The sequence below is a fragment of the Poromitra crassiceps genome (genome assembly GCF_964638095.1).
Source record: "Poromitra crassiceps genome assembly, chromosome: 29".
NCBI lineage: Eukaryota > Metazoa > Chordata > Actinopteri > Beryciformes > Melamphaidae > Poromitra > Poromitra crassiceps.
This window is the reverse complement of record NC_139641.1, coordinates 9,678,772-9,705,524: the sequence shown is the minus strand read 5'-3', so window position 1 is coordinate 9,705,524 and position 26,753 is coordinate 9,678,772. Positions and strand designations below refer to the sequence as shown.

General features: G+C 41.9%; 1 protein-coding gene and 1 pseudogene across 2 annotated transcripts in view; both read left to right on the top strand.

The window, feature by feature from the left end:
• The window catches only part of LOC310800169 (dynein axonemal heavy chain 5-like), a gene marked incomplete at both ends in the record, with an annotated part of 678,223 nt that overhangs the window by 379,316 nt on the left and 272,154 nt on the right, over positions 1-26,753 (top strand). Inside the window, 3 exons of the mRNA XM_083662754.1 lie at positions 17,121-17,255; positions 18,484-18,568; positions 26,198-26,379. Coding sequence (XP_083518880.1) covers positions 17,121-17,255; positions 18,484-18,568; positions 26,198-26,379 — 402 coding nt within the window. The remainder of the gene's footprint in view (positions 1-17,120; positions 17,256-18,483; positions 18,569-26,197; positions 26,380-26,753) is intronic.
• Positions 21,471-22,157, top strand: LOC310800246 (high choriolytic enzyme 2 pseudogene; annotated as a pseudogene). The gene has a single exon. The product of its transcript is annotated as a high choriolytic enzyme 2 pseudogene (transcript).

Here is a 26,753-nt window from a genome sequence, read left to right as displayed (position 1 = left end):
TGATAGGAATGCTAACGGGTTATATTCTTACTCTGTTGGTGTCTCATTTAGTTGTTACTGGTTTCAAGTCTATTACCACTCTATGCTAATTTAGCATACAGTGCTAATGCATAAGAGCTGTGTCCCTTAAAGGAGAACTTACCTCCAAAACACTTTTTTTCAGCTTTAACCAATATATATGACTTTGGGGGTGATGTGTGAAGAATTCTGGTCAGAATTTCCACATTTGACACCAAAACTGTTGCCATTTTACCATTTGTATCATTTTTCAGCAGCATATCTGGCATAAGCGCCCTCTAAAGGCCCAATTATACTCCATTTTCATCCGTAAATAAGTGGCGTCCGTTTCAAACGGTGTAATCGTCACTGCCCACATACTTCCATGCGTCTTTCACGTGGTATCATGTTAAGCAATACATCCACCAGTGGGCAGTAGAGAGTCAAATGTATGAGTGTGTGTAGTTTTCCCTCGTTTCATGCGTATCCGTAAGCTTTCAGATGACGGACAGAAAACGGACGAAATGAACGCAGAGTACGGACAGAAGGCTCTGTCCGTCTCCGTCTCCGTCTTTAGCGTTGAGTATAATTGGGCCTTTAAGGGTGGAAAACTGCTTTTTTTTTGTGCCCTCAAATGAATGGGATATTTGGTACAACCTGACGTCACGGTGGGTTTAGCGCGTGCCATCTGGTGCATCTCCAAAGCCTATACAACTAGGCAGATGGAAAAACCTTACTTAGTATCAGGCTCCAGAGGGCTCTAACTGAAGTAAAAAAAAATCTGTTTGCTCTTAAAATACTGAACCAAACGTCGTCAAAGTTGGCACATGTCTTAATTATAGTTAGTTTCCCGCTGAATGTGTCATTTACTTTATTGATATCTTACCTGGATAAGCTCGAATGATGATGTTTATATTATCAGTCCGAGTTGCAAGCACTGTCTCCAGCCCAGGCAGGCAAGAGTCGTACTGTTACATGGACGAGCCCCAAGCTCCGCGGGCGCGCGCAGCAGGCCAGCAGCAGCTGGGCTCTCTGTGCTCTGAGAGCAGCAGAGAGAGCAGTCTGATATTTCCGCAAACAAATATGGTCGCAGTTTAGCGCACATGTAAAATATAACGCTATACTACGACGTGACAACGTGACAAAGCTTCTCTAAACACATCGGCTACTATCATATTTCCCTGCATCCCCTCCTACTGAGATTATATCGGTAATGATTTTGGACAGACTGAATGCGCGGAGGAGGAGAGATCTGCAGCTCTGCCCTGAGTAGCCCTGAGAGACACTCGCCTCGCTCCGACTACTGTGCCCGTCTGTGAAAAGCGTCCTGTCCAGTCGCACCTTCGCAAACAGATGCGGGATTCCCTCAATCCTGTACCCAATCTCAGACTGTATTCTCTAAATCGCACACCAGCTATTTCTGTCTGTTTGTTTGTTGCTCCGTGAGGTTACGAGCGCCCCATGCATGCAGCAGGCTGTTTCGCCAGCCTGGTCTGGCAGGAGGGACGAGGCGCAGCCTGCCCTGCACTGCGCTGATAGGAAAACCTTTGCACAACTTTTAACAAGAATCACGAAAAGCCCCCAAACTAAAATTAAAAACGGATTTCATTGCGCGGTTTATCTCTAGTTAGACGAGGGAATTACGTGGAGAAATCTCGCATTGTGTTACCCCAGAGCGAGAGGTTTGTCCTCACTGTGTGCTGTGTGCTGCGAGCAGCGAGGGCTCTTAACGTAAGTTTAGACAAGCCACGCACACTCACATGGGACAAAATGGGACAAAAATAATTAAATTTCTAGTTCGCCACTCAATGGCCAAATTGATATAACTATCAACCATTTCAGGATTTTCTGTTTCCATACAGGCCACCAGCATTGGCTAGTTGTTGATAATTATAAAGATATTGCCCCTCTCAAATAAATTATTTTTGAGGCAGTAGGCAAACTGTAATGGCGTCGATTTCCGAAAAAAAATCTTGACTTAACACAGCCAAAGAGTCTAGTATAGACAAGAGTATATGTCATTTCTTGGTTTTTTCCATAGGTATTTTCAAATCACTGTTCTAATACATATCTAGGGGGTAAGTCCTCCTTTAAGCAGTGTTGGGCAAGTTACTTTCAAAAATGTAATATATTACATAATTACTAGTTACTTTCATTTGAAAGTAATAAGTTACTTTACAATATTACCATCTGTGAACTCGTTACTTATTACACTACTTTTGCATTACTTTCACCAAAATAACAGCAGTAGAAGAATGACATCGCCGCCCTGGAACCATCCCGAGAAAAATAATTTCAACCGTCTTGAAGTCAGTGTAAACCGTCCAAAATTCTAAATGTTATCATTTTCCTTTGTTATTCTAATCTATTTAGTGGTTATACTTATTTGCATAAAAACACCATTTGATTAGGAAATGATTGTATCTTTTTTTAATGTGTTTTGATTTAAAAAAAAAACAATTTGTAACTTGTGTTACTTGACACACACATATGTGTATGTATATATATATATATACTGTATATATATATATATATTGTATATATATATATATATATATATACATATATATAGCAAATGGTAAATGGACTGCATTTATATAGCGCTTTTAACCAAAGTGCTTTACAATGTGCCTGCATTCACCCATTCACACACCGAAGGTGGCCAGCTGCCACGCAGGGTGCTGGCACAGCCATCGGGAGCAATTTGGGGTTCAGTGTCTTGCCCAAGGACACTTCGACATGCAGACTGGAGGAGCCGGGGATCGAACCACCGACCTTCTGATTAGTGGACGACCCGAGCCACAGCCGCACAGCCACAGCACAGCCACAGCCGCCCGTCTCGTCTGCTTTACAGCAAGCTGGAAATCCCTGATCTCATATATATATATATATATATATATATATATATATATATATATATATATATATATATATATATATATATATATATATATATATATTAGGGCTGTGAATCTTCACTGGCCTCACGATTCGATTCGATTGCGATTCAGAGGGCTACGATTCGATTCGATTACGATTATCGATGCATCTTAAATCTATGCATCACTTTTTTCCCCCAATACATGATTTCTTTGTTTTCCACTTTCTTTTTTCTCACTGTGTGGCTACTTTTAAAATAAAAGTGCATTTGGAATTGCATTGTATTATGATCCATAATTAAAATAAACAACTGCATGTACTTCCATTATATTTTATTTGATATATATATATATTTCTTTATATAATCGATTTTTGACATTTGTGAATCGATGCAGAATCGTGCACGTCCGCATCGCGATGCATCCTATAATCGATTATTTGTGACACCCCTAATATATATATATTAGGATGACGGATATATATATATATATATATATATATATATATATATATATATATATATATATATATATATATCCTATTGGTAATAAGTTATATTACTGAGTTAATGCTAAGAGTAATATATTACATGTAATATGTTACTTTTGTAATGAGTTACCCTCAACACTGCCCTTGGGGCAAAAGGACATGGGTATGTGTGAAACTGTAACCCCGCCTACCCCCCCCCCTGCACTGTATACCATACTGTCCCACTGTCTCTCCATCCCCCCCCCCCCCCTGCACTGTATACCACACTGTCCCACTGTCTCTCCATCTCATTGTTGTGATAGGGTGTAAGGTGATAGCGGCACCTTGATAATTGCCTTGCCGACATGTGGTTATCCAACACCGCGCTCTCCAGTGAGTTATCCCTTCTAGCAGCCACACTCCTCTAACTTCAGGGCCAGTAGCCTTTCTTACAGAGTCAAGATAAAGCCAGTTGTTCCCCCGTCTCGTCTGCTTTACAGCAAGCTGGAAATCCCTGATCTCATGAATAGTAATGCCAATTTAAGAGGGTGACTTGAAAAGCGGCGGCATTGTTCGGGTCGTGACGACGACGATGCTCCAATTTAAACCAGACTATCAAAACAAGGTAAGGTGACCTAAGAGTTCTGAAGTTACACAGACTGGCTGTTCCTGGCGATCTCCTTTGGCCAAATGTAATTCATCATTAATGTGTGTCGATATACTGTAGCTGGTATAAAAGCTCTTGTTGAAGAAGGCCAGAGTGTAAAACAGATTCTATTCTGCCAGCTGATGCGTGGAAGCCTACAGTATTTAGAAATGCTATAGAGGCTACATTTCAGCTTGTGCAGGCCTTCCACAAGGAGCACTAACGTGTATTTATGTGTCAATAGTGTTGCTCTAGCACAGGGGTGGCCAAACTTTTTTGGTTGTGGGCCGCATACAGAAAAATATAAGGCGTCGCGGGCCGAACAATATTAATCGCGGCAGTTTTCGCGGCAAATTTTTTTTGACAAGAAAACCCTTGTGCCATCAAAAATTTAATTTCTACCTAAATAAAATATATAGTTTATTGATGTGCTCACCTATTACAATGGATATTTCTGTATGTTTTCAAATTGTCTTTTCCTGTGCCAACAGGTTAAGACAGAGATAATTTAACATAACATTAGTATTCAACATTCATTCAGTATAAAAAATGTTTAAAAATAAATAGACCAGGTCAGGGTGCTCAAGTATAATCCATTTTGAATGTTTTTAAATTGAAAAAACGAAATGGGGGGATCAGTTTTTTTGTTTTTGTTTTTCTGTTTCTTTTTCGTTATTTTTTTGTTTTTAAGTTTTTTTTCCCGTTTTCGTTTTCCGTTTTAAACTTTAAAGCAGCTACGAGCAACTTTTTCGATTGTTATTAAACAGTATAAATTTAATATCAATGCATCACATCTTACCTCTAATAGTCGACGAGACCAAAGCCGTGTGTATCTGAGATTGCTCCCTTAGGTGATTATTAAGTCTATAGTCTGTCTAAACTCGCGCCAACAGGGGGCTCTCTAGAGCGACCGGACCGGGTAACCTGGAAGTGAAACGCGGAAGTGAAACCAGGAAGTGAAACGCAGCTGCCTTTTTACGCCGTTTGCGCTGCCTAGCAACATAACATAAACAATGTGAACGCCACGCATACTCGCGGGAACATCTCTCGTTATATTCTAACAGGTTTTTTGGAAGTTATTTTGTGGTTATGGCCGAAGTGGCTGCTGCAAACCGTTTCATTTCAATTCCTGATCTGCCCTGGCTACAGACACACTAACACTGGCCGATTCACTCGGGGTTCAAGCGAGACTACTCTGCGTTGGTATCGTCGACTATTAGAGGTAAGATGTGATGCATTGATATTAAATTTATACTGTTTAATAACAATCGAAAAAGTTGCTCGTAGCTGCTTTAAAACAGAAAAACGGACAAACGTTTTTAGCAAAAAAAAAAAAAATTGTTTTTTTTCTAAATTCATGGCGGGCCACTTAAAAACAGGCAGCGGGCCGCAGTTGGCCCGCGGGCCGTAGTTTGGCCACCCCTGCTCTATACTGTACAGCCAGTAGAAATAACTAAATGTAACATTCCAGAAACAGAAGATTTATTTTCACTTTTCTACAGGGACTGTGAGGTGGAAGGCAGATTTAAAAAAAAACTATCATCACGGGTTCATGGTCTGTATTCCCCAGTTACTATTCTAAGCACACGCGCCATCATTTTGTTTGCACGGTGTTGAAAAAGAATAATAAGAAAAAAACATTACTAATTGGAGACAACACTCCAAGTCGAGTAAACAGATTTGAGCGATGACATTGCTGTGTTGAACTTGTATTCTAGAGATCTGTGGGCACATTTTTCCCCCAAACTATATCAACATAATTAGAACACAAAATGGTAATTGCGGAATACAGATGAAAAACACTGTGTGCACTAATAGAGAGATAACAGAGAGGACAAGACCAGGTCAGGTTGTTTTTTCTACTGCCTGGCACCTTGTGGCTTCTGTTCTTCAATAGAGCAGTCACATGACATTTCTTGCCCCGGATGTGAGTTTCCCATTAATTTTCTCCATAGACATAAAAAAAAGATATATATATTAGGGCTGGGTCGGTTTGAAAATTTTAAAACCGGTTCGATATTGCCGTCTAAACCGGATCGAACCGGTATACCGTTTTTTTTTTTTTTTTTTTTAAGCAGGGCTCCCGAGTGTGGCCCATAACTGTCTGTAGTGCAACTTCAGTCCACCTGATAGCGATAATACACCTCTAAGCTGGTATTGTCAACCAGCAATGATACTGAATAAAAAGAAGCAGGACACCTGTGTAACAAACACACCCTGTATTTATTTCTCATAACTATTCAGCTTAACTTTTCTTCAAACATCAACATAATAAACAAAATAAGACTTTTGCATACTAGTGCAACTTGAGAAGAGGCTAATACGAACAATAGTGCAATCAGAATGGACTGGCAATTTTTTATTTTTTTATTTTTTTTAGGTTTTTTCGGTTTGCACGTGATCAAACCGGTTTGCGTTCGTACACCGAACCGAACCAGTAAAACCGGAAATCGACCCATGCCTAATATATATATATATATATAGTATATATATATATATATATATATATATATATATATATATATATATATATATATATATACATATAATGAGTTTTAAGACTGGAACCAAGTAAATGCCAGGAGAGAGACCTGCCTGGCATCCCTAACAAAATAATACAAAATAAAAAAGCCTTACTGTACCCCTGATGAAGTGCAGTGTGAAGCAGCAAAGAGGCCATTTACACCTGGCGCTAACATGCGTTTTCTGCCATCAGATTGAAATCAGATTGTATTTGATCACTTCAGCCTGATTCCATTTACACCTGGCGTTAACATGCGTTTTCTGCCATCAGATTGCAATCTGATTGCAGAAACGGGTGTCCTCTCAATCCGCATAAAGTTGCTGTATCCAGATTGAGAGGACACATTGCATTTACACTTGTGTTCAATGTGTACACAATGCATCCCTGACCCCCTCCGGAGGTGGTTTGGCCGATCAGATTGCAATCCTTCTTCAATGCGTTTTGGGGGGTGTTTACACCTGGCATTTCAAGTGATAAAACACAATATCATTGCAATCACAGAAGACGCATGTTAACGCCAGGTGTAAATGGCCTCAAAGTGTCAATTCCAGCTGACCAAATTTGTTGTTCATTTGGCAATCAGGTTGGTCTACAGCCCCCCCTTTCTTGTAGATGGAATTGTCAATGTCATTGCATGAAATAACCCTGCAATTTTTATATTTTTATTTGGCCAGCATGTCCAAGCATTAGTGGCTAAGTGTATAGCAGTCCAGAGGAGCTTAACACAGAACCAGCGCAAGGTGGTTGCCAACCACCTTGTGTGTGTGTGTGTGTGTGCGTGCGTGCGCGTGTGTGTGTGAGATACCCAACCATTGGTTGTCGGATTACGAAAGAGTATTTTAAATTGTAACGCCGTCTTGCCATGCGCACACAATGGCTTTACAGTGAGACCTGATAAGGCTCCATCGTTTAGGCTGCCACCCTATCCTCCTGCTCGTCTTGATACCTGAGGTGTCTGTCCTGTTAATTGCCTGTGATTTCAGTCTGTGTGAATAGTTCATAGGGCATCTTAACTATCCCCGACAGCGGTCGCGGCTGTGAAAAGCCACATATACTGTAGCATTGACAGCAGCAGCCAGTAAATATAAAGTGGTTGAATAGGTTGAGTTTAGCTGGCTGACCACTGGAGAGGGCTAATCCCTTGTAGGGCACTATAGGGCACAGATGCCCAGAGTCGATGGGAAAAGTGATGCGATATAGAGAAGATACGGACGCGTTCCGATGGGGCAGATGAGCGGTCATGTCACGGGTGTTTCGAAAGCAGCTGTGGAAAGAAAGTGTTTACAGGCTCATTCGGGTAAGAGAGTGTTGTTGATGTTTTTGTTCTGGTGTTTGCCTGGGTGCCTCTGTCTGTCCTCTCCCATTCTGCTCGATCTGTCCACATAATTCTCATGTATTATGCTAAAACACCGGCTCCGATGGCACCTCTCATTCACCGTGCTGTGACTAGAATTGAAATGGACCAAACTCCATGCAGAACTTTACGCGGAATTAGGTTTGAATTTGAGGATTTGAATTTAAACTACCGGTAGTGCTGCACGATTTGGGGAAAAGGTGCGATTAGCGATTAGGGTGGACAATATTGCGATTGCGATTGTGATTGCGATATAATAAACAAGAGGTATCTAGGGATGTGCCGGCATGAGTTTTTGACGGTATGATAACCTTGGACAAAAATACCACGATTTCACATATCACAGACTAAAATACATGAAATATGTTACAATTTAAAATATATTAAAACTAAAAAAATAAAACAATTTGAAATTAAATTATCTTTACAAAAAAATAAAACATTTTGAGACATTTGCCTGTCCCAAACATGTAAAAAAGAAACACCAGTCAAATAGAAACTGCACTGTGTTACAGCACATAGAAGATGGCTCAGCAAAGTTGCAAAGTTAGTTACATGTCTGTCCAGCAATACTAATGAATGATACACCCCGTTTATTTATTTTGTAGCGACAGATGGCCTTAAACGCCACACTCACGTGACGCTTCTTGAGAGAGAGAGGTGAGGTAACATGCATCTGCAGACTTTTAACGAGGGACCATGAAGGCGTCATGTGACAGGCTAGTTAGCTAGCCTGGAGGTGATGCTGCCAGTGCTGGCAGCTGCGACAGTGTTTTGCTATCAACCTTGTTAATCTCGTTATATTCTTCATCACAGCGGGTCATCCCCACTGTGTACTTAATCGCGCACTAGTTCTGCATAAGCACCTGCAGCTCTCTCCTTATTTTACTGACGTTCTCACTGATCACACGGCTGTTTACATGCGTTTCTGAACGAACGGCTAGCTAGTTATTAGCATAGCTTGCTGTTAGCAATCATGGATGTTCTCTCTCGCCCTCTCGGTAGATAATATGTAACCTTGCTGCACATAACATTACTTATTTGCGGGAGTGCATCGGAGAAGTCTCCCGCTAGTATTGATGCCCAGTGTGATGGCAGAGAAACGTGTGTTTGCTGCGTCGCGTGTAACGTTAGTTTAGAGGAGGCTCTCACACACACACACACACACACACTCAAAAAGACGTGAAAAAAATAAAATAATCGCACACTTTTGCGGTTATGTAATCGCACGTGCTGACATCGCGATTGCGATTGCGATTGCGATTCGATTAATCGTGCAGCACTAATTTAAACGGACTAAATTAGTTTCAGGGTTTTACTTGTTTGGTGTTTTGTAAAGAACTTACAGACACTACTTGGATTGCTTTGAGAAATGCAGCGTGAATTAGCGGACGGCGTGCTACATAAAAGTGTGCTGTTGCATACATTTTCAAATTCAAATACAATTTCAAAATCCTGTTTGCTTATTGTAGGGATCGTCAGTTGAACCATTACATTCGTATCTCAGGAAGGGGCTTTGGTCACTTCTGAAAGCGAGTTATGCCTGTGTCAGTGCCAGCTTGTGTCTCTGCCTATATGTGCTAACTAAATGTGGATGTGTGGATGTGTGTGTGTTCCTGTCTGTCATTATCAGTGTTGGGGGTAACTCATTACAAAAGTAACATATTACATGTAATATATTACTTTTAGCAGTAACTCAGTAATATAACTTATTACTTATAGGATTTCAGTAATATTATACCAGTTACTTTGTCAAGTAACTCAAGTTACAAAGTGAGGTATTTAAAAAAAAAAATCAAAGCACATATTTAAATAAAGATACAATCATTTCCTAATCAAACTGTGTGTTTTTAAATAACCACTATAGATGACAATAACAAAGGAAAATAATAACATTTAGAATTTTGGATTGTTTACACTGACTTCAAGGTGGTTGACATTATTTTTCGGGGTGCTGTCGGGGTGGCCATGTATGTCATTCTGCTGCTGCTGTTGTTTTGGTTAAAGTAATGCAAAAGTAGTGTAATAAGTAACGAGTTACTCTACACAGACAGTAATATTGTAAAGTAACTTATTACTTTCAAATGAAAGTAACTAGTAATATGTAGTATATTACATTTTGAAAGTAACTTGCCCAACACTGGTCAGTGCCAGCTTCTGTCTCTGCCTATATGTGCCAACTAAAGGTGGATGTGTGTGTGTTCCTGTCATTATGCGTTTTCGTTTCAAAACGTTTACGTCGCTTGCGTCTTTTCTCCACACTATCCAAGCATATCTGACCCCCGAAGCCGGTGTTGTGCCAAAAAGTGATTTGCTGCCAGAAACTGATTTCGCTCCGCCTGACCGCGCACAGGGCTGCCTCTACCCACCCTGTGAGCCCATATTCCCTGGGGGGAGACCACCTCTGGATGAGACCCCCCCCCCCCCCCCCCCCCCCCCCCCCGCGCCAAAAAATGCTTTGTGCTGTGAATTGGATTACCAGGGGAAGGAGGGTCTGGCGGGGGTCTGTGTGTAGCCCGGGGAGGGGTGCTTAAGTGTGGGGTGCGCAGGTTCAGCAGCTAGTGCGCCGGGTCCTGGAGGGGGGTCTCCCTCGGAGGTGGTCTCCCCGGAGAAGTTGGGAGCTGGGCCGGGTAGGCAAGCTGGGTGTCGGGGGTGGGTCGGTGCACAAATATTTTAAAATGTGGATGTTAGCCTATATGAACGAAATGACTAATTACAGTAAGCGCACGCTTTGGGACATGGGGATATTCACTGCGTAACTGCACCGCGGCCCTTTGGTGTGTTTCAAATGGATCGTTCCATCAGCATAAATTCTCGTTAGTTTCTAATGGTTTATCTGAATCCGAACTGGTTCAGAGGATGAATCTCTCCCTCTCTTCTTCCCTCTCTCGTTCTCTCCCCCTCTCTCTCCCCCTCTCTCTTTTCTCTCTCTCACTCTGTCGCTCGGCACTCAGCAAGAAAGAAGCTGCTGTCACAGACGTGAGCATGGCTTTTAAGGGGAGTGGACTGGACACAGTACACGCCTACAATTAGGGCTTTGCGCGGCGCTATTCCAACGCAAAACGGGTGCTAACGCAAAATGACCACCTTTGCGGTACTTTTTTTTTAACTCAATTAAAGGCCGGCTTTACCGTGGGGAATATGAATATATATTAATTCTTAAAAAATCTTAAATTTCGAATCCGTTGAAATTTTTGAAATTGCTTGTTCACAGCCAGAGGAAAAAAAAAAAGAAAAAAAAAAAAAAAAAAAAATTGGGCCAGGTGACGCGTTTCGCGTCGAAACGCGTCACCTGGCCCTTTTTTTTTTTTTTTTTTTTTTTTTTTTTTTTTTTATTTCTCTGGCTGTGAACAAGCAATTTCAAAAATTTCAACGGATTCGAACAAGCAATTTCAAAAATTTCAACGGATTCGAAATTTAAGATTTTTTAAGAATTAATATATATTCATATTCCCCACGGTAAAGCCGGCCTTTAAGATGGTTTCACTTCCCAGGTTCCTCTATCTGTGTCAAAACCTCCCCATCTTTCTTACATCAACTGGAACGGTAAGGGGCTAGTTTCCTTCAAAGACCTATACATAGATGGTCATTTTGCATCCTTTGATCTACTGAAGAGAAAGTTTGAGTTGCACGAACTGGCTTAGATTCCTGCAACTCAGAAATAATGTTCGGTCCAAATGAACATGCTTTTCATATATATATGTATTGCTGAGCCCTCCTCACTCCAAGCATCTCATTTCTAGATTTGTATGTCTGTTTTACAACTGCACCACAGCCTCTACTGAGAGGATTATAGAAGCGTGGCAGGGGGAACTTGGCATTGACTTATCTGACATTATAGGGATAAGAGTCTGTCTGTGATACAACTCTACTCAGTTAATAGTAGACACCAACTGATCCAATTTAAAGTCACTCACCGTCTTCACTATTCAAAACATAAGTTGCACAAGAACAAGATTTACCCGTGTCAGGTGTCAGAGGGCACTCTGTCTCATGCCTTGAATGAATCATCATCATTATCATAAAATAGAATCGGCTGCACAAAACACCCTTAAATCGTGTGCGTATGTTTTCCTTAAAATGTTTAACCTTATGGAGAAGATTTAAGGGTGTTTTGTGCAGCCGATTCTATTTTATGGACACCTTAACTCGGACCCTAAGGGAAATCTTAACCTAATGGTGCTTTGTGCAACTGCGCCCTGTACTTTACTTGAGTATTTATTTTTCTTTCAACTTTCACTTTTACTCCACTACATTTTCGTAATAAAATCTATACTTTTACTCTGATACATTTCCCAAAAGCATCTTCGTTACTCGTTACTATAAAATAAACAAACAGCTGGTGTTGTGGCGAATCAGTAGCCTGGCTAGCGAATCAGTGCTTCTGTGTTGCAAGTTGCGTTTGCCAATCGCTTACCGTCAGTGCCATGGTCAGTGCTTCCCAAGTCTTTTCATCCATGTTACAAGTTCCCACAGGCTGAAATACGACGGTTAGTTACTTTAAATTGTCTTAAATTGTGTCCAATGAAACCAAAATGACGGAATATGCCACCAGAAAACAAGAAAACAAGCCTCTCTTGAGGTAAGCTTCAAATTGGTCAAGCATCCACGCAGCCAGAGCGTAAAAGTATAGGTTTTCCGCTTAAGGATTTCAAAATAAGATCCTTATACTTAATATTAATCTTGAGTAATGCTTTACAGCCACAGTTCAATGCCATATGTAATCTTAACATCAAAACAAGTATTTTGATTTTCCGTTTCATTCGTTGAAATTATGTATTTGTAGGGATGCACGATATATCGGCAATCATATCGGTATCGGCCAGTATCGGCCGATTTTTTAACATATCGGTCATATCGGTATCGGTCAGATGTTGCAATGTTAATATCGGTTATCATTATCAGCCAAATTCTTCACATTGATATGAAATAATGCAGTAAATCTATGATTTATGGGCTTTTCCAAAGGCTTTGCAAATAAAGAAATGCATAACTTTTTCAAATTCAGTGTTAACATGTGTTTTTCAGTATGTACAAAATGTGATGATCATAAAAATGTGGTTTTATACAGATCATATCGACATCGGTAAATATCGGTTATCGGCCATAACAGCAATGTTAATATCGGTTATCGGCATCGGCCAAAATTTTCATATCGGTGCATCCCTATGTATTTGTTTCTCCAAAGGTGAGAAGCATTTTATTCTGAAAGTCAATCGTGGTATTTCCGTTGCAAGCCTGGTGTAACTGTCGCTATTTTGTCACAGCCCAAATGTCATGTGTTTCAGAAAGGTAACGTCAGTTTCAATTTCTATAGAGTGATTACATTGATTAACTGTTTATTTGGCCGTGACAATATCCAGGAATATTAGCTATACGGAGGAGATGTCCATGGTGGATGGTGATAATGATGATGATTATTATATATTTCCCCTTGATGGAGATATCTCATCACCATGATAGCCTAACAGGCACTTGTGCCAAAAGCTGCAGTCAGTTCAAATGGCAGACTATAAGGTAAATACAGTATGTAAGCAAACTCACAATAAAGCTAAAAATTCTGACAATCCGGACCGCTTGCTTTTTTATAAACAGGATTTACTTTATTGTACTTTTACTTTCAATACTTTTAAGTACATTTAATGTAAAAAAAATACTTTCGATACTTGAGTACAGAAAATATTAAACTACTTTTAGACTTTTACTCAAGTAATATTTTAATGGGTGACTTTGGCTTTTACCCAAGTCATTTTCTGGTCAAGTATCTATACTTTTACTCAAGTATGGATTTCGAGTAGGCTATTTTATACAGTACACCACTCATGCCTGGCACCTGGCTCGCGTCAAAAATAGACCAGACGTGGAAACTATCACTGCAGCATGTGATGGTGCGTTCCTTTATCGCAACATAACTGGGATGTTGAGGCTAAATGACGTCACATCCGTTTTGTTAGCGTTCCATTTGCAGAAAACTTGAGCTGGGAAGTTCACTGTTCACTGGTCAGATCCACTAGCTAGCCAGGCTAGCCATTGTTAGCAATAACAGTTGATAACATGGCATTTCGCTGCATTTTGCGCATACAAACACTGCAGCAACATGTCCACACAGATAGATGTTATGCAGTGCTGTGTGTGTACAGCTGATTTAATGAGACACAAACAAAACACAAGTGCTAAACAACATTACTACGATTATAACTACTGTTTTTGCGCGGCGCGGCCATCTTGGATTTTTGAGGTTGGGGCTGCTGAGGCTCCTACGAGTTTGGAATGGGAAATACCAGCTCTGATGACGTCACCGCCCAGCTCATGACCTTTACCAGAGATTACCAGTTCCCAGTTATAAAGGAATGCACGATAAGTTGAAGTTACCATCTTGTCCACATGGTGTCACTGTATCCTGCATGATGTAGTGTTGTTGTCACCTGTGTTGGTTGCCAAGGGTTCCTCTGTGCTCACCATGTTGACAGTCACAGCCTGAGTGTTTGTGCCTTCCCTTCCCGCCCTGCAGGTCAATAGCTGTGTTTGCCCTTCTTTCTGTCCAGACTTGTTGGCAGGCTGCACCTCCTCACTCTGCCTTCTGATGCATTTGGCCCTGAAAGGAATCAATACCGTCACTATTAACCACCCCGACTTTGTTTTCCAATACTACTTCATAATATACCATCATGTGCTATTGGGTTCCCACTGCAGACGGTGAAACAGTGTGTGTGCACTCGTGTGTGTGCAGAATTTTGGCCAGCAAACTAGCTGGCGGACTAGCTAGTATCTGTCAACCCCTTCTGCTTACTGGCAGTGAGAAAACACTGTCGACGTGCTTTTGTAACTAACGTTAAATGCCGACCGGGTACAGTACAGCCATCGGCTCCTCGCAGCAGTAACGCTACGAGCGTGTCACTGAGGTGGGCCGCAGTGTAGCTGCTGAATGTTTCCTAATTTAATTTTCACCTAAGTTGTTGATCAGTTATTAATTTATGTCACGTGAAAGTTTAATCCAGCCTTGAGACAAACTCAACTGCTGCTGATTTCAAGCATTCTATTTTTTAGTCTGGCCAATGACAAACGGTGTTTGTGTCTTGTGCTTTGTTGCAGGAGTGGGCCTTTAGAAAAACGGTCTGACCAAAGTGACGTCAACACACTCGCACGCACGCACGCACACACACACACACTGACACACACACACACACACATACACACACATACACACACCAGTGTTGGGCAAGTTACTTTCAAAATGTAATATACTACATATTACTAGTTACTTCATTTGAAAGTAATAAGTTACTTTACAATATTACTTTCTGTGTAGAGTAACTCGTTACTTATTACAATACTTTTGCATTACTTTTACCAAAACAGTCAGTGTAAACAATCCAAAATTCTAAATGTTATTCTTTTCCTTTGTTATTGTCATCTATAGTTGTTATTTGCATAAAACACACAGTTTGATTAGGAAATTATTGTTGTTGTTTTTTTATATGTGCTTTGATTTAATAAAATGTAACTCAATTTGTAACTTGAGTTACTTGACAAAGTAACTGGTATAATATTACTGAAATCCTATAAGTAATAAGTTATATTACTGAGTTACTGCTAAAAGTAATATATTACATGCAATATGTTACTTTTGTAATGAGTTACCCCCAACACTGACACACACACACACACAGACACACACACACACACACACACACACGCACGCACGCACGCACACACACACACACACACACACACACACACACACACACACACACACACACACACACACACACACACACACACACACACACACAGCACTTTGAACTCTGTCATCTCCTGTTTAAATTCCAGGCAGACAGAGGGAGGGGCAGACAAGAGAGTTTGAATGCCTCCTGCGTCCTGTCACAGCATAGACGACACAGGTTTCACGTCATTTATTGGCTGGGCTTGTTCCTCTGTTACTTAGCAGCGGGACCTGGCAACCTATTGTGCTGGCTTTTACTGCCCCCCTCCATCCTAAACACAAGGCATGGCCTATAGCACTGTAAAGCAGTTGTAGGTTGAGTTTCTCCGGCTGTTGACAGACTTTGGATAGCAGCTAAGAATAGCGGCAGGAGAGGCAGAGAAGCAGTCTTTAAAAAGTTGGATATGTACAGTTTGATCTTGAAGGAATACTGACTTTGTGTTGCCTCTGGTTTGGGATCTCATCACTGTTGATGTTGTGTGTGGAGCAGCAACAACAACAGTAGTAGTAGTAGAGGATGTATTCACGGTGCTGTGGGGTCGTTTGTCTTCATTTTTGGATTTGATCTTTTGACGTTTCCTACTGCTTACTAACGGACAACTGTCGCTGTGTGGTTTGGTGGTTGGACTGCTGTTGAAATCATGTCTGAGCCAAAGTGTAGGACCGTAGGAGAGCTTCAACCGTCAACTGTCGTTCCCAACAGCCACATCGCTACGTATAAAGTATGTGAAGTAGGGCTGTCACTTTTTATTCGAAATTAGAATTTAACTTCGAATGTGGGGGAGGAGGGGCATGTTCGAATGTAATTTGCCATGTTCAAATTATTATTATTATTATTATTTTATTATTATTATTATTAATTTTTTTTTATTAACCAATATTAACCAACTGCTGCTTGCTGGTAATGTTAATCCCATGACAGAAAAAAGTCTCCAGATTTGTCGCGTTAGTCTCTTCTGAGAAAGATTGTCTCCAGGAGGGTCTGAAAAGTTGTCTCGAGTTGGATGCAGCCAAGTTTGTGAGGCAGTGTTGTGACTGTGAGCGTCCAAGCTAACACAGCAGAGGAGAGGAGCTGACTGACTGGACCATGAGGACAGCTGAGGATTTTTTTTTTTATATTCTTTTAATATTTTATATTATATTATATATATTATACGATGTAACCGGCAGGCGCGGACTGCATAATCGGGCACGTCGGGCCGATGCCCGGTGGCCTGGCCTGGCCTGCAAAAAAATAAAAATAAAATGTAATTAACCAAAAAACTTCGAATATATTCGAACATTTTGCGGGCAATTAAAGTTCGTTCGAACTTTATTTTGGGAAAAAGTGACAGCTCTAGTGTTTGTGTGCTCTCTGTGTTGGGAATGGGTTCCTTCCTGGTGACTTCCACAACTTCGAATGGACAGTATATCGATGGCAAATGAATACCGGTTTTCTTTCCATTTTAAATGGATTAAATTCTAAGTGAGTAGCCTCCTACACCTCCTCCCGCTATTAACATGGTCCGTATTTACCTTTTGTTTTTAGCAAAAGCTGAAAGAGGAGCGCGAGGCCAAGCGAGCACAGCTGGATGGAAGACATGACTACGTCCTCAGCATCGTGGCTTCATGCCTCGCACTGGAGAAGGCCGACGTGGAAGATGCCATACTGGAGGGGACTCAGGTACTGTCGTGTGTGTGTGTGTGTGTGTGTGTGTGTGTGTATGTGCGTGTGCGTGTGCGCGCGCGTGCGCGTGCGCATGTGTGTGCGCAGTGTTGGGGGTAACTCATTACAAAAGTAACATATTACATGTAATATATTACTTTTAGCAGTAACTCAGTAATATAACTTATTACTTATATGATTTCAGTAATATTATACCAGTTACTTTGTCAAGTAACTCAAGTTACAAATTGAGTCACTTTTTTAAAAATCAAAGCACATATTTAAAAAAGATACAATCATTTCCTAATCAAACTGTGTGTTTTTATGCAAATAACCACTATAGATGACAATAACAAAGGAAAAGAATAACATTTACAATTTTGGATTGTTTACACTGACTTCAAGGCGGTTGAAATTATTTTTCGGGATGGTTCTGGGGCGGCGATGTCATTCTGCTACTGCTGTTGTTTTGGTAAAAGTAATGCAAAAGTAGTGTAATAAGTAACCAGTTACTCTACACAGAAAGTAATATTGTAAAGTAATTTATTACTTTCAAATGAAAGTAACTAGTAATATGTAGTATATTACATTTTGAAAGTAACTTGCCCAACACTGTGTGTGTGTGTGTGTGTGTGTGTGTGTGTGTGTGTGTGTGTGTGTGTGTGTGTGTGTGTGTGTGTGTGTGTGTGTGTGTGTGTGTGTGTGTGTGTGTGTGTGAAAAGCTGCTTGGTGTAGATATCTTGTCTGGCTCAAATGACTATAAGTAATAAGCTGCATGTTAGGCCATGTTCACATTACAGGCAAATCTGATTTGCTGATAAAGTCATTAATCATCATTATCTTGATTGGTTTCCCAAATCTGATTTGGGAGTGTGTCCGCACTGCCACAAATCTGATTCTCAAGTCGGATCTGTGTGTCCAGACCTAAACAGCCTATCTGCATGGGTTGCTATGGTAACGACGTGGGCATCAGTAAATACGTACTTTGGTGACGTGGTTTTCCTGCGCAGAAGCATTTGACCACGAGTTGCGAGTGACGTTCAAATCAGATTTGGTGGATCTGCGCGTCCGCACTCAAGTCACATCAGTCTAAAGCAGATTGGAAACTACCTCCATATGTGGTTTGGGACAAGTGACACAAATCAGACTTGGAGCGTCCAGACTCATAAAACCAATCTGGATAAAGTCATTAATAGGTCACTAAAGTTCACAAATCAGAAAGTTTTCTCTTTCCTTTCCTGACCAGATTGACCGCATGGAGCAGTTCTTTGTGGCCGAGGGTCTTCCGCATCTCATGTTCTATCACCAGGACACTGAGCCACTAGAAGCGGGTAAGAGGAGATGCTGGACAACACGAGGGTCACAGGTTCGAGTCCCCGTGTTACCTCCGGCTTGGCCGGGTGTACATACAGACACAATTGGCCGTGTCTGTGGGTGGGAAGCCGGATTAAGGGTATGTGTCCTGGTCGCTGCACTAGCGCCGCCTCTGGTCGGTTGGGGGCGCCTGTTCGGCAGTGGGGGGGAATAGCTAGGGAAAATAGCGTGATCCTCCCACGTGCCACGTCCTGCCGGGGGAACTCCTCGCTGTCAGGTGAAAAGAAGTGGCTGGCGACTGCACATGTATCAGAGGGAGCATAATGCTAGTCTACATTGGCTATACTTCTGGGTGCAACTGCCGGTTCGTTTTAAACGGCAGTTCATGGTGAAACCATGTGCTCTTTGAACTGTAACTACTCCTTCATACTTTAAGCTTGACACTCCATTTATGCTTTAAACAACTGACCGCTTTTATCCCCTCAATTCAGCTTTAACTTATCTTTTGTACTGTTAAAATGTTAGTCAACTACCTTTTCCCCCAAGACTAAGAAAAGACTAAAATGTTCAGACTTTTAGTTTCTTTGACTAAGACGAGACTAAAATACTCCAACTTTTAGTCGACTAAAACCTGACTAAATAAAAAGAGGATGAGTTTGACTAAATCTGATAAAAACTAACAAGCACATTTGTCACAGGACTACGACTACGACTAAATAAAAAAATTGATGAGAAAATTAACACTAATTATATACTGCTTTTCCCCCTCAATGCAGCAGTTCAGTTTCCTGTGCTGCAGCATCATAGATGTAGCTGACATTTAGCTGTCTTAAAAACAAATTGTAAAAATTATATCACAATTTATTTGGGCTGGGAAGAAGCCGAGGATTAGATATAAAACAATGCAACTAGCAAAGGAGAATGGGGGTTTAGGCCTTCCATGCATGAGTGACTATTATAGAGCGGCCCAGATTCGGCCACTACTGGGCTGGTGTACTCCAAGTTATAATTATCGGTGGAAAGAGATTGAAGGCTCAATGAGCGATAGAATTCCAGTTAACCCTTCATCGACTGATTTCCTATCGGATCCCAATAATCCTTGGGTAATTAGCTCTCTTAAAACATGGAAAGAAATCATTAGAAAGCATCATTTGAAAGATAGGGCGGCAATATTCAAGTGGTTTGCATAGGACTCGAATTTTATTCCCAGTAGATATGACTCAACTTTTAGAAATTGGGCCCCTAGTGGCCTTACAGCACATTGTACTCTCTTGAACCAAGGTAGAGTGTATAGCTTCCAGGACCTCAAAGTAAAATTTAATTTGCAGGATCAGGATCATTTTAGGTATATACAAATCAGGAACTTTATAGACAAGACATTACCGAAAACTGATCATGCAATGGGAATGGAAATCCTTGGTATCTTCCAGAATGCATACGATGATGGTAGTTACAGGAAGCTGGTATCTAGGTTGTATATGGCTCTTCAAAGTCTAAAAGGTGACCATCCTATGAATATTAAGGAAAGATGGGAAGCAGAGGGAAACTCCACAATATCACCAGAAGAATGGATCAGAATATGTGGTCAGCAATGGAAAATGACGAGTTCACCATCCTGGAGGGAATTCAGTTGGAAAAATGTGACTAGATACTTCTGTACTCCAGCGCAAAAATCTAATTTCTCTCACCAATCTGTATGTTGGAGATCATGTGGAAATGCAATGGCGAACCACTTTCATATCTTTTGGAGTTGTCCCTCTGTGGCTCCATTTTGGAAGAAAGTACATGAGGTCCTGGAGGCAGTTTTTAGGATGGAAATTAATTTTGATTTTAAAACACTGTACTTGGGAGATATAGAGGAGTTGCATTATGTGAAGCGAGATGAATATATGTTGAGAGTGATGTTAGTGGCCAGCAAAAAGGCTGTGACTAGAAAATGGCTAAAACAAGATGTACCTACTGTAAATGAATGGATAGATCTAATCCACTCGATATATGTAATGGAGAGAGTAACATTTAGACTAAGAGCTCAAGCTGATTCCTTTGAAGATAAGTGGTTGAAGTGGCTTGTCTATGTGTCAGATATAAGACCTGACTTTGTATAGCTGAGAAGAAACATGGTGGCGTGTGTAAATGCTTATAATTAAGAAGTGTATGTGGGTGCGAATGAATGATTATGTGAATGTAGATGAGTGCAAGATTGAATGGTTAAAGATCCTCCCCTGTCTTTTTCGTTCATTTATGTTTTTTGCTTTTTGTCTGTAAGGTATTTTTTTGTTTGTCATTGAGAAAAATAACAATAAAAAGTAAATGACAAAAAAACACATGTAAACAGGAAATAAAATATTGGAACAAAAACAAAAATAAACCAATGATCCAGAGAGGATACGACAGTATACCGAAGCAATGTTGACTTGCAGGCACAATCAGGTGTTTAGGTATGTCCATGTAAAGAGCTCTTTAATCCGCAGAAATAACAGACAATGTTGAAACTATGGGTTTGTCCGTGGCGTCCTCCCTTCAGACGTTTATTTAGGCCTAGCAGTCTGGACCCCAACCCTTAATCCTCCAGCAGACACACCCGGAAAGAAGAGTATAAAAGAGCAGGACCAAGCAGACTCAAGCATCAAGCTTGCAAGCAGTCTCTCCACAGCATCTCCAGGAACCCTGCAGAGAAGACAAGACGCTACCGGACAGAAACCTGAAGATGGATCCCTCTCTCGGCCTCCTGCTGCTGCTGCTGATCGGCCTCTCCCAGACTAAGTTCTGGGTGGAAACAGATGACAGGGAGGAAGAAAGCGACTCAGAGTTCCAAGTTGTTGTTGTTGTGGTTGTTTATTAGGATCCCCATTAGTTACAGCAAGGCTGCAGCTATTCTTCCTGCGGAACGTCCAAGTTGACGACCCAGAGGCCGACACGATGGACACCGGCAGCAGGATCTTGGCCACAAACGACGGCTCCAGTGAGTTCCTGCTGGAAGGCGACTTGGTGGCCCCCACAACGAGAAACGCCATGAAGTGTTGGAGCAACAGCTGCCTCTGGAAGAAAGTCGGCGGCAAGGTGACCGTCCCCTTCACAGTGAGCAGTGTCTTCTCCCGGTCGGCCAAGCAGGCGATCGACAGAGGCATGAAGTCCTTCCACGGGAGCAGCACCTGCATCCGCTTCGTTCCCCGTACAAACGAACGCGACCACATCAGCGTGGAGAGCAGAGGCGGCTGCTTCTCGTCCCTGGGCAGAGTGGGAGGCAGGCAGACCGCCTCTCTCGCCCAGCAGGGCTGCGTCTACCACGGCGTCATCCAGCACGAGTTCCTCCATGCTCTGGGCTTCTATCACGAGCACACCAGGAGTGACCGCGACCAGTATGTCCGCATCAACTTCAACTACATCAACCCGCGGACGGTCTACAACTTCCAGAAGCAGAACACCAACAACCAGAACACTCCCTACGACTACTCCTCCATCACGCACTATCCGAGAACAGCCTTCACCACCCAACGCGGGCAGGACACCATCACCCCCATCCCCAACCCTAATGTCCGGATCGGCCAGAGGCAGGGCATGTCCCGCATCGACATCCAGAGGGTCAACAAGATCTACAGCTGCTAAGAACATTAGAGAAGGTTCTTAGATCTTCTGTCTACTTCATTCAATCTATTGTCTTTACTTTAATCTGTGTCCGAGGGCTAAACTGTGTGTGTGTGAGACCAATCAACACCACAAACAATTGTAAACACTGAAATAATAATAAAAAGGCTTATCCCTGGTCACCAACATTAGTACTTTTTTAACCTGTTATTGATCTCATTAACGACAGTCAAGCTGACACTGCTAACATATGGTAGTTGATTTTGGTAGTTTGATTTGAAAGCTTTTAATTACCATACGACCAGTGACACCAATTATTGAATGAACATATACAGGTCTAGTGGGTTTTGTCAATGTCACTGTTGTAATGTTGTTGTAATGTTTGGCAATACAGGGTGTCCAAACTAATGTTCAGTCACAAATCTTTAATGGGGGTGTCTGGGTAGTGTAGAGATAAAAGCACTCGCATACTGGCGGTCCGGGTAGTGCAGCGGTAAAGTCCCTGCCTATCAACACGAGGAGCACAGGTTCACGCCCTTGTGGTCCCTCCGGCTTGGTCGGGCGTCCATACAGGCACAATGGACCCTTCTCACAGGGGCCATTTTGTGTCGAAAAGGCAGGGGAAACACAGGTGCAAGCAAAACACTAATGAGGGTTTCCAACTTCCATAATTGGAATTTGGAAACCCTCATTAGTGTTTTGATTGCACCTGTGTTTATTCTGCCTTTTCCACACAAAATGGCCCCCATGAGAAGGGTCTATTGACTCGTGTGTGTCTGCGGGAGGGAAGCTGGTTTGAGGGTTTTTGTCCTGGTCGCTGCACTAGCGCCTCCTCTGGTCAGTCGGGGTGCCTGTTCAGAGGGAAGGGAACTGGTTGGAATATCGTGATCCTCCCACGTGCTACGTGCTACGTCCTACCGGCGAGGCTCCAGCTGCTACTGCTCATGTCTCGGAGGAAGCATGGTGCTAGTTTCGGCTCTCCCCAGATCGGCAGAGGGGGCGGAGCAACGACCGGGACAGCAGGGGGAATCGGCCAAGTACAATTGGGGGGGGAAATGGGAGAAAAAATATGAATGCTGTCAGGCCGACGGTGTCCGAGGAAAATGCAACAGAGAGACATACATACATACATACATACATTCATACATACATACATACAGTAGTTACAACAGAACCCGCCCAGTCTTAGCTAAGGGTCTTATCTACCGGTATATGTGTGTGAGGCATTGTGTTCCCAAAATATACAGCTACTTGCTTGTCTACGTCATTATATCCAGAGACGTCTGAGCGCTTTCCACACAGCCCAGCCAGCCTCCCTCCATTCTCCCCTCAGCTGCGGGCTGAGCAGGGACTGTGAATACGGTCCACTTGTCGTTGCTACCGCCGTACACTGACACTGGCCCGGGTGGCCAGAGTCACCATTAGGTACTTTCCCTGGGAAAGATTTGCCAACACTGCTTCGACTGACCATTACTAGTGCAAGCGCATCAGCAGATTCAACAGTTTTCATTGACTAAAACTAAACTAAAATGTGAACAGTTTTCGTTGACTAAAACTAGACTAAAATACTTATGGTTTTATTTGACTAAGCTGAGACTAAAATGCTCAAACTTTTAGTCGACTAAAACTTGACTAAATACAAACAGGATGAGGTTGACTAAATATGATCAAAACTAACAAGGACATTTGACGTGGGACTAAGACTAAAGGTCCTTACACATCAAGAGCGATGCGAATATACGGCACGAAATTGCGATGCGAGTTTTGACCCACCTGTCAATCACAGCCACAGATGTGTACACGTCGGAAGCGAATTTCTGAAAAATCGTCCGCGGTTCGAAAAAATAAACGCCGCAATAACGCTCAGCGAAACTTCGCCGTTGGTATGCACGGTTGCATTGACTGATATAGGTTCGGAAAATATTATTGACGTGCAAATTAATCGCACGAAAAAAACGTGCTCGGTGTGTAAGGACCTTAAGTCAAGTCAAGTCAAATTTTATTTATATAGCACCTTTCATACACAAAGGCAATTCAAGGTGCTTTACAAAAAAATAATCGAAAAAACAAGCAGCAAAGCAATGCACATATAAAAAACACATAAAAAAACACAGCCGACAGTTTTAGTTAAAATATATACTCAAATTAACAAACATGAAACATTATTTCTGTTTTAAATAAGTTACAAGGCACTCTTCAGTATTATTATTACATGTACAGTCCATTTGTTGGAAATGTACAGGAAAAATCTTTTTAAAATTACAGGCCGAGAGAGGCAGTAGTTTAGTAGCAGTTAAAAGCAAGAGTAAACATAAAGGTCTTTAGCTTGGATTTAAAAATAGGCAGAGTAGGGGCAGATCTAATGTGTTAAGGGAGTTTGTTCCAGTTATGAGAGGCATAGTGGGAGAACGCGGCTTCACCATGTTTAGATTTGGTCCTTGGGACAATTAGTAGACCAGTGCCTGAAGATCTCAGGGATCTGGATGGTTCATAGTGTAGAAGCATTTCAGAGATGTAGTGTGGGCCTGACCCGTTGAGAGATTTGTAAACTATTAGCAGAATTTTAAAGTCTATTCTAAGATTTACTGGCAGCCAATGCAGGGATTTGAGAACTGGTGTAATGTGTTCAGCTTTCTTGGTTCTTGTTAGAACTCTAGCAGCCGCATTCTGAATGAGCTGAAGTTGTTTAACAGCTTTTTTGGGAAGACCATTGAAAAGACTGTTGCAGTAGTCTAGCCTGCTAGAAATGAAAGCATGAATTAGTTTTTCAAGATCTTGTTTGGACATATAGCCTCTAATCCTTGCTATATTTTTTAGATGATAGAAGGCAGATTTTCTTATAAGCTTGATGTGGGAGTTGAAATTTAGATCAGAGTCAATAATAATGCCAAGATTTTTTACCTGGTCCTTTGGCTTCAGAGATAGGGATTCGAGGTGAGCAGTAACTTTGAGCCTATCTTCTTTTTTGCCGAAGACAATTATCTCTGTTTTGTCTTTATTAAGTTGGAGAAAATTCTGGCACATCCAATCATTAATTTGCGCAAGGCACTGACACAGTGACTCTATGGGGGCATAGTCATCCGATGAGAGGGCTATGTAGAGTTGGGTGTCATCTGCATAGCTATGATAAGCTATTTTGTTTTTTTGCATAATTAGGCCCAGAGAGAGCATATAAAGGTTAAACAGGACAGGACCTAAAATTGATCCTTGGGGTACCCCACATGTCATTTTGGTTTGGTCAGATGTGTAGTTGCCAATGGAGACAAAGTAGTTCCTGTCTTGCAGATAAGATCTGAACCACTCTAGGACCGTGCCGGAAAGCCCGACCCAGTTTTCCAGTCTGTCCAATAGAATTTCGTGGTCAACCGTATCAAAGGCAGCGCTGAGGTCTAGTAACACTAAGATTGAGATTTTACCTGAATCAGTGTTCATTCGGATGTCATTTATAACTCTGATAAGTGCAGTTTCGGTGCTATGATGGGGTCGGAAGCCTGATTGGAAAGGATCTAGGAGGTCATTGGAGGATAGAAAGGTATTGAGTTGTTGGTAGACAGTTTTTTCGAGTATTTTGCTAATAAAGGGAAGATTTGATATTGGTCTGTAATTGCTGATTATAGAGGGGTCGAGGCTACGCTTCTTTAGCAAGGGCTTAACAACTGCAGTTTTTAGAGATTTTGGGAAAATGCCTGTAAGAAGAGAGGTATTAATTATCTTCAGTATGTCGGTCGCCAGGCAACTGTAGACATTTTTTAGAAAGCTTGTTGGCAGGGTGTCTAGGCAACACGATGAGGATTTAAGGCCTCGTATCGTTTCTTCTAGTTTCTTGTGGTCAATGACATTGAACTGAGTCATGTTAATTAAGCACCTATTCTGTGGGTGCGGCGGAGCCACATTTGTTCTTGATGTGGAAATAGTTAGTCTGATATTTATAATTTTATCCCTATTAAAGACTAAATAAAAAAATAGCTGACAAAATTAACACTACCAGGACTGCAGAAAGAGGAAGGTGGTCTCTAACTTGTGTGTCTATTACCTGTATGTCCAATCCTGGGCTCCAGCAGCAGCGACGCCCCCAGCCTCTGTCCCGCCCCCAGCCTCTGGCCCCTCCCAGCCGCCCGGGCGCAGCAGCAAGCGGTCCAAGGTGTTTGTGACGGAGGGGAGAGATGTGGCGCTGACGGGAGTGTGCGTCTTCTTCACCAGAGCCAACACCTCTAAGGCTGTCACCTCCGATAACATACACAAGGTGAGACTGCTTTTACCCCACTCTCAGACCCCGTTCACACCTGGCATTTAAATGGCCCCAGTTCTGATCTTTGGCACGCTGATCTCAGTAAAGCTGCCAACAACAGACGAGACAACTACAACTACAAAAGTGAGTGGAGGAACATGACTCCTGACGACACTCGCAGGGACACAGATGATCGATCGGTTACACAATCATTGTTTACTAAATACTAGGGGTGTCACGATATACTCAGTTCACGATACGATACGATACACGATATTGGGTTCATGATAACGATACGATACAATATTTTAACAATATTTTTTTGCGATCGATTTGTAAGTTGAGGGTGCATCCTCCACGCTAATTTGAGTCATTTCACCATTTTCATC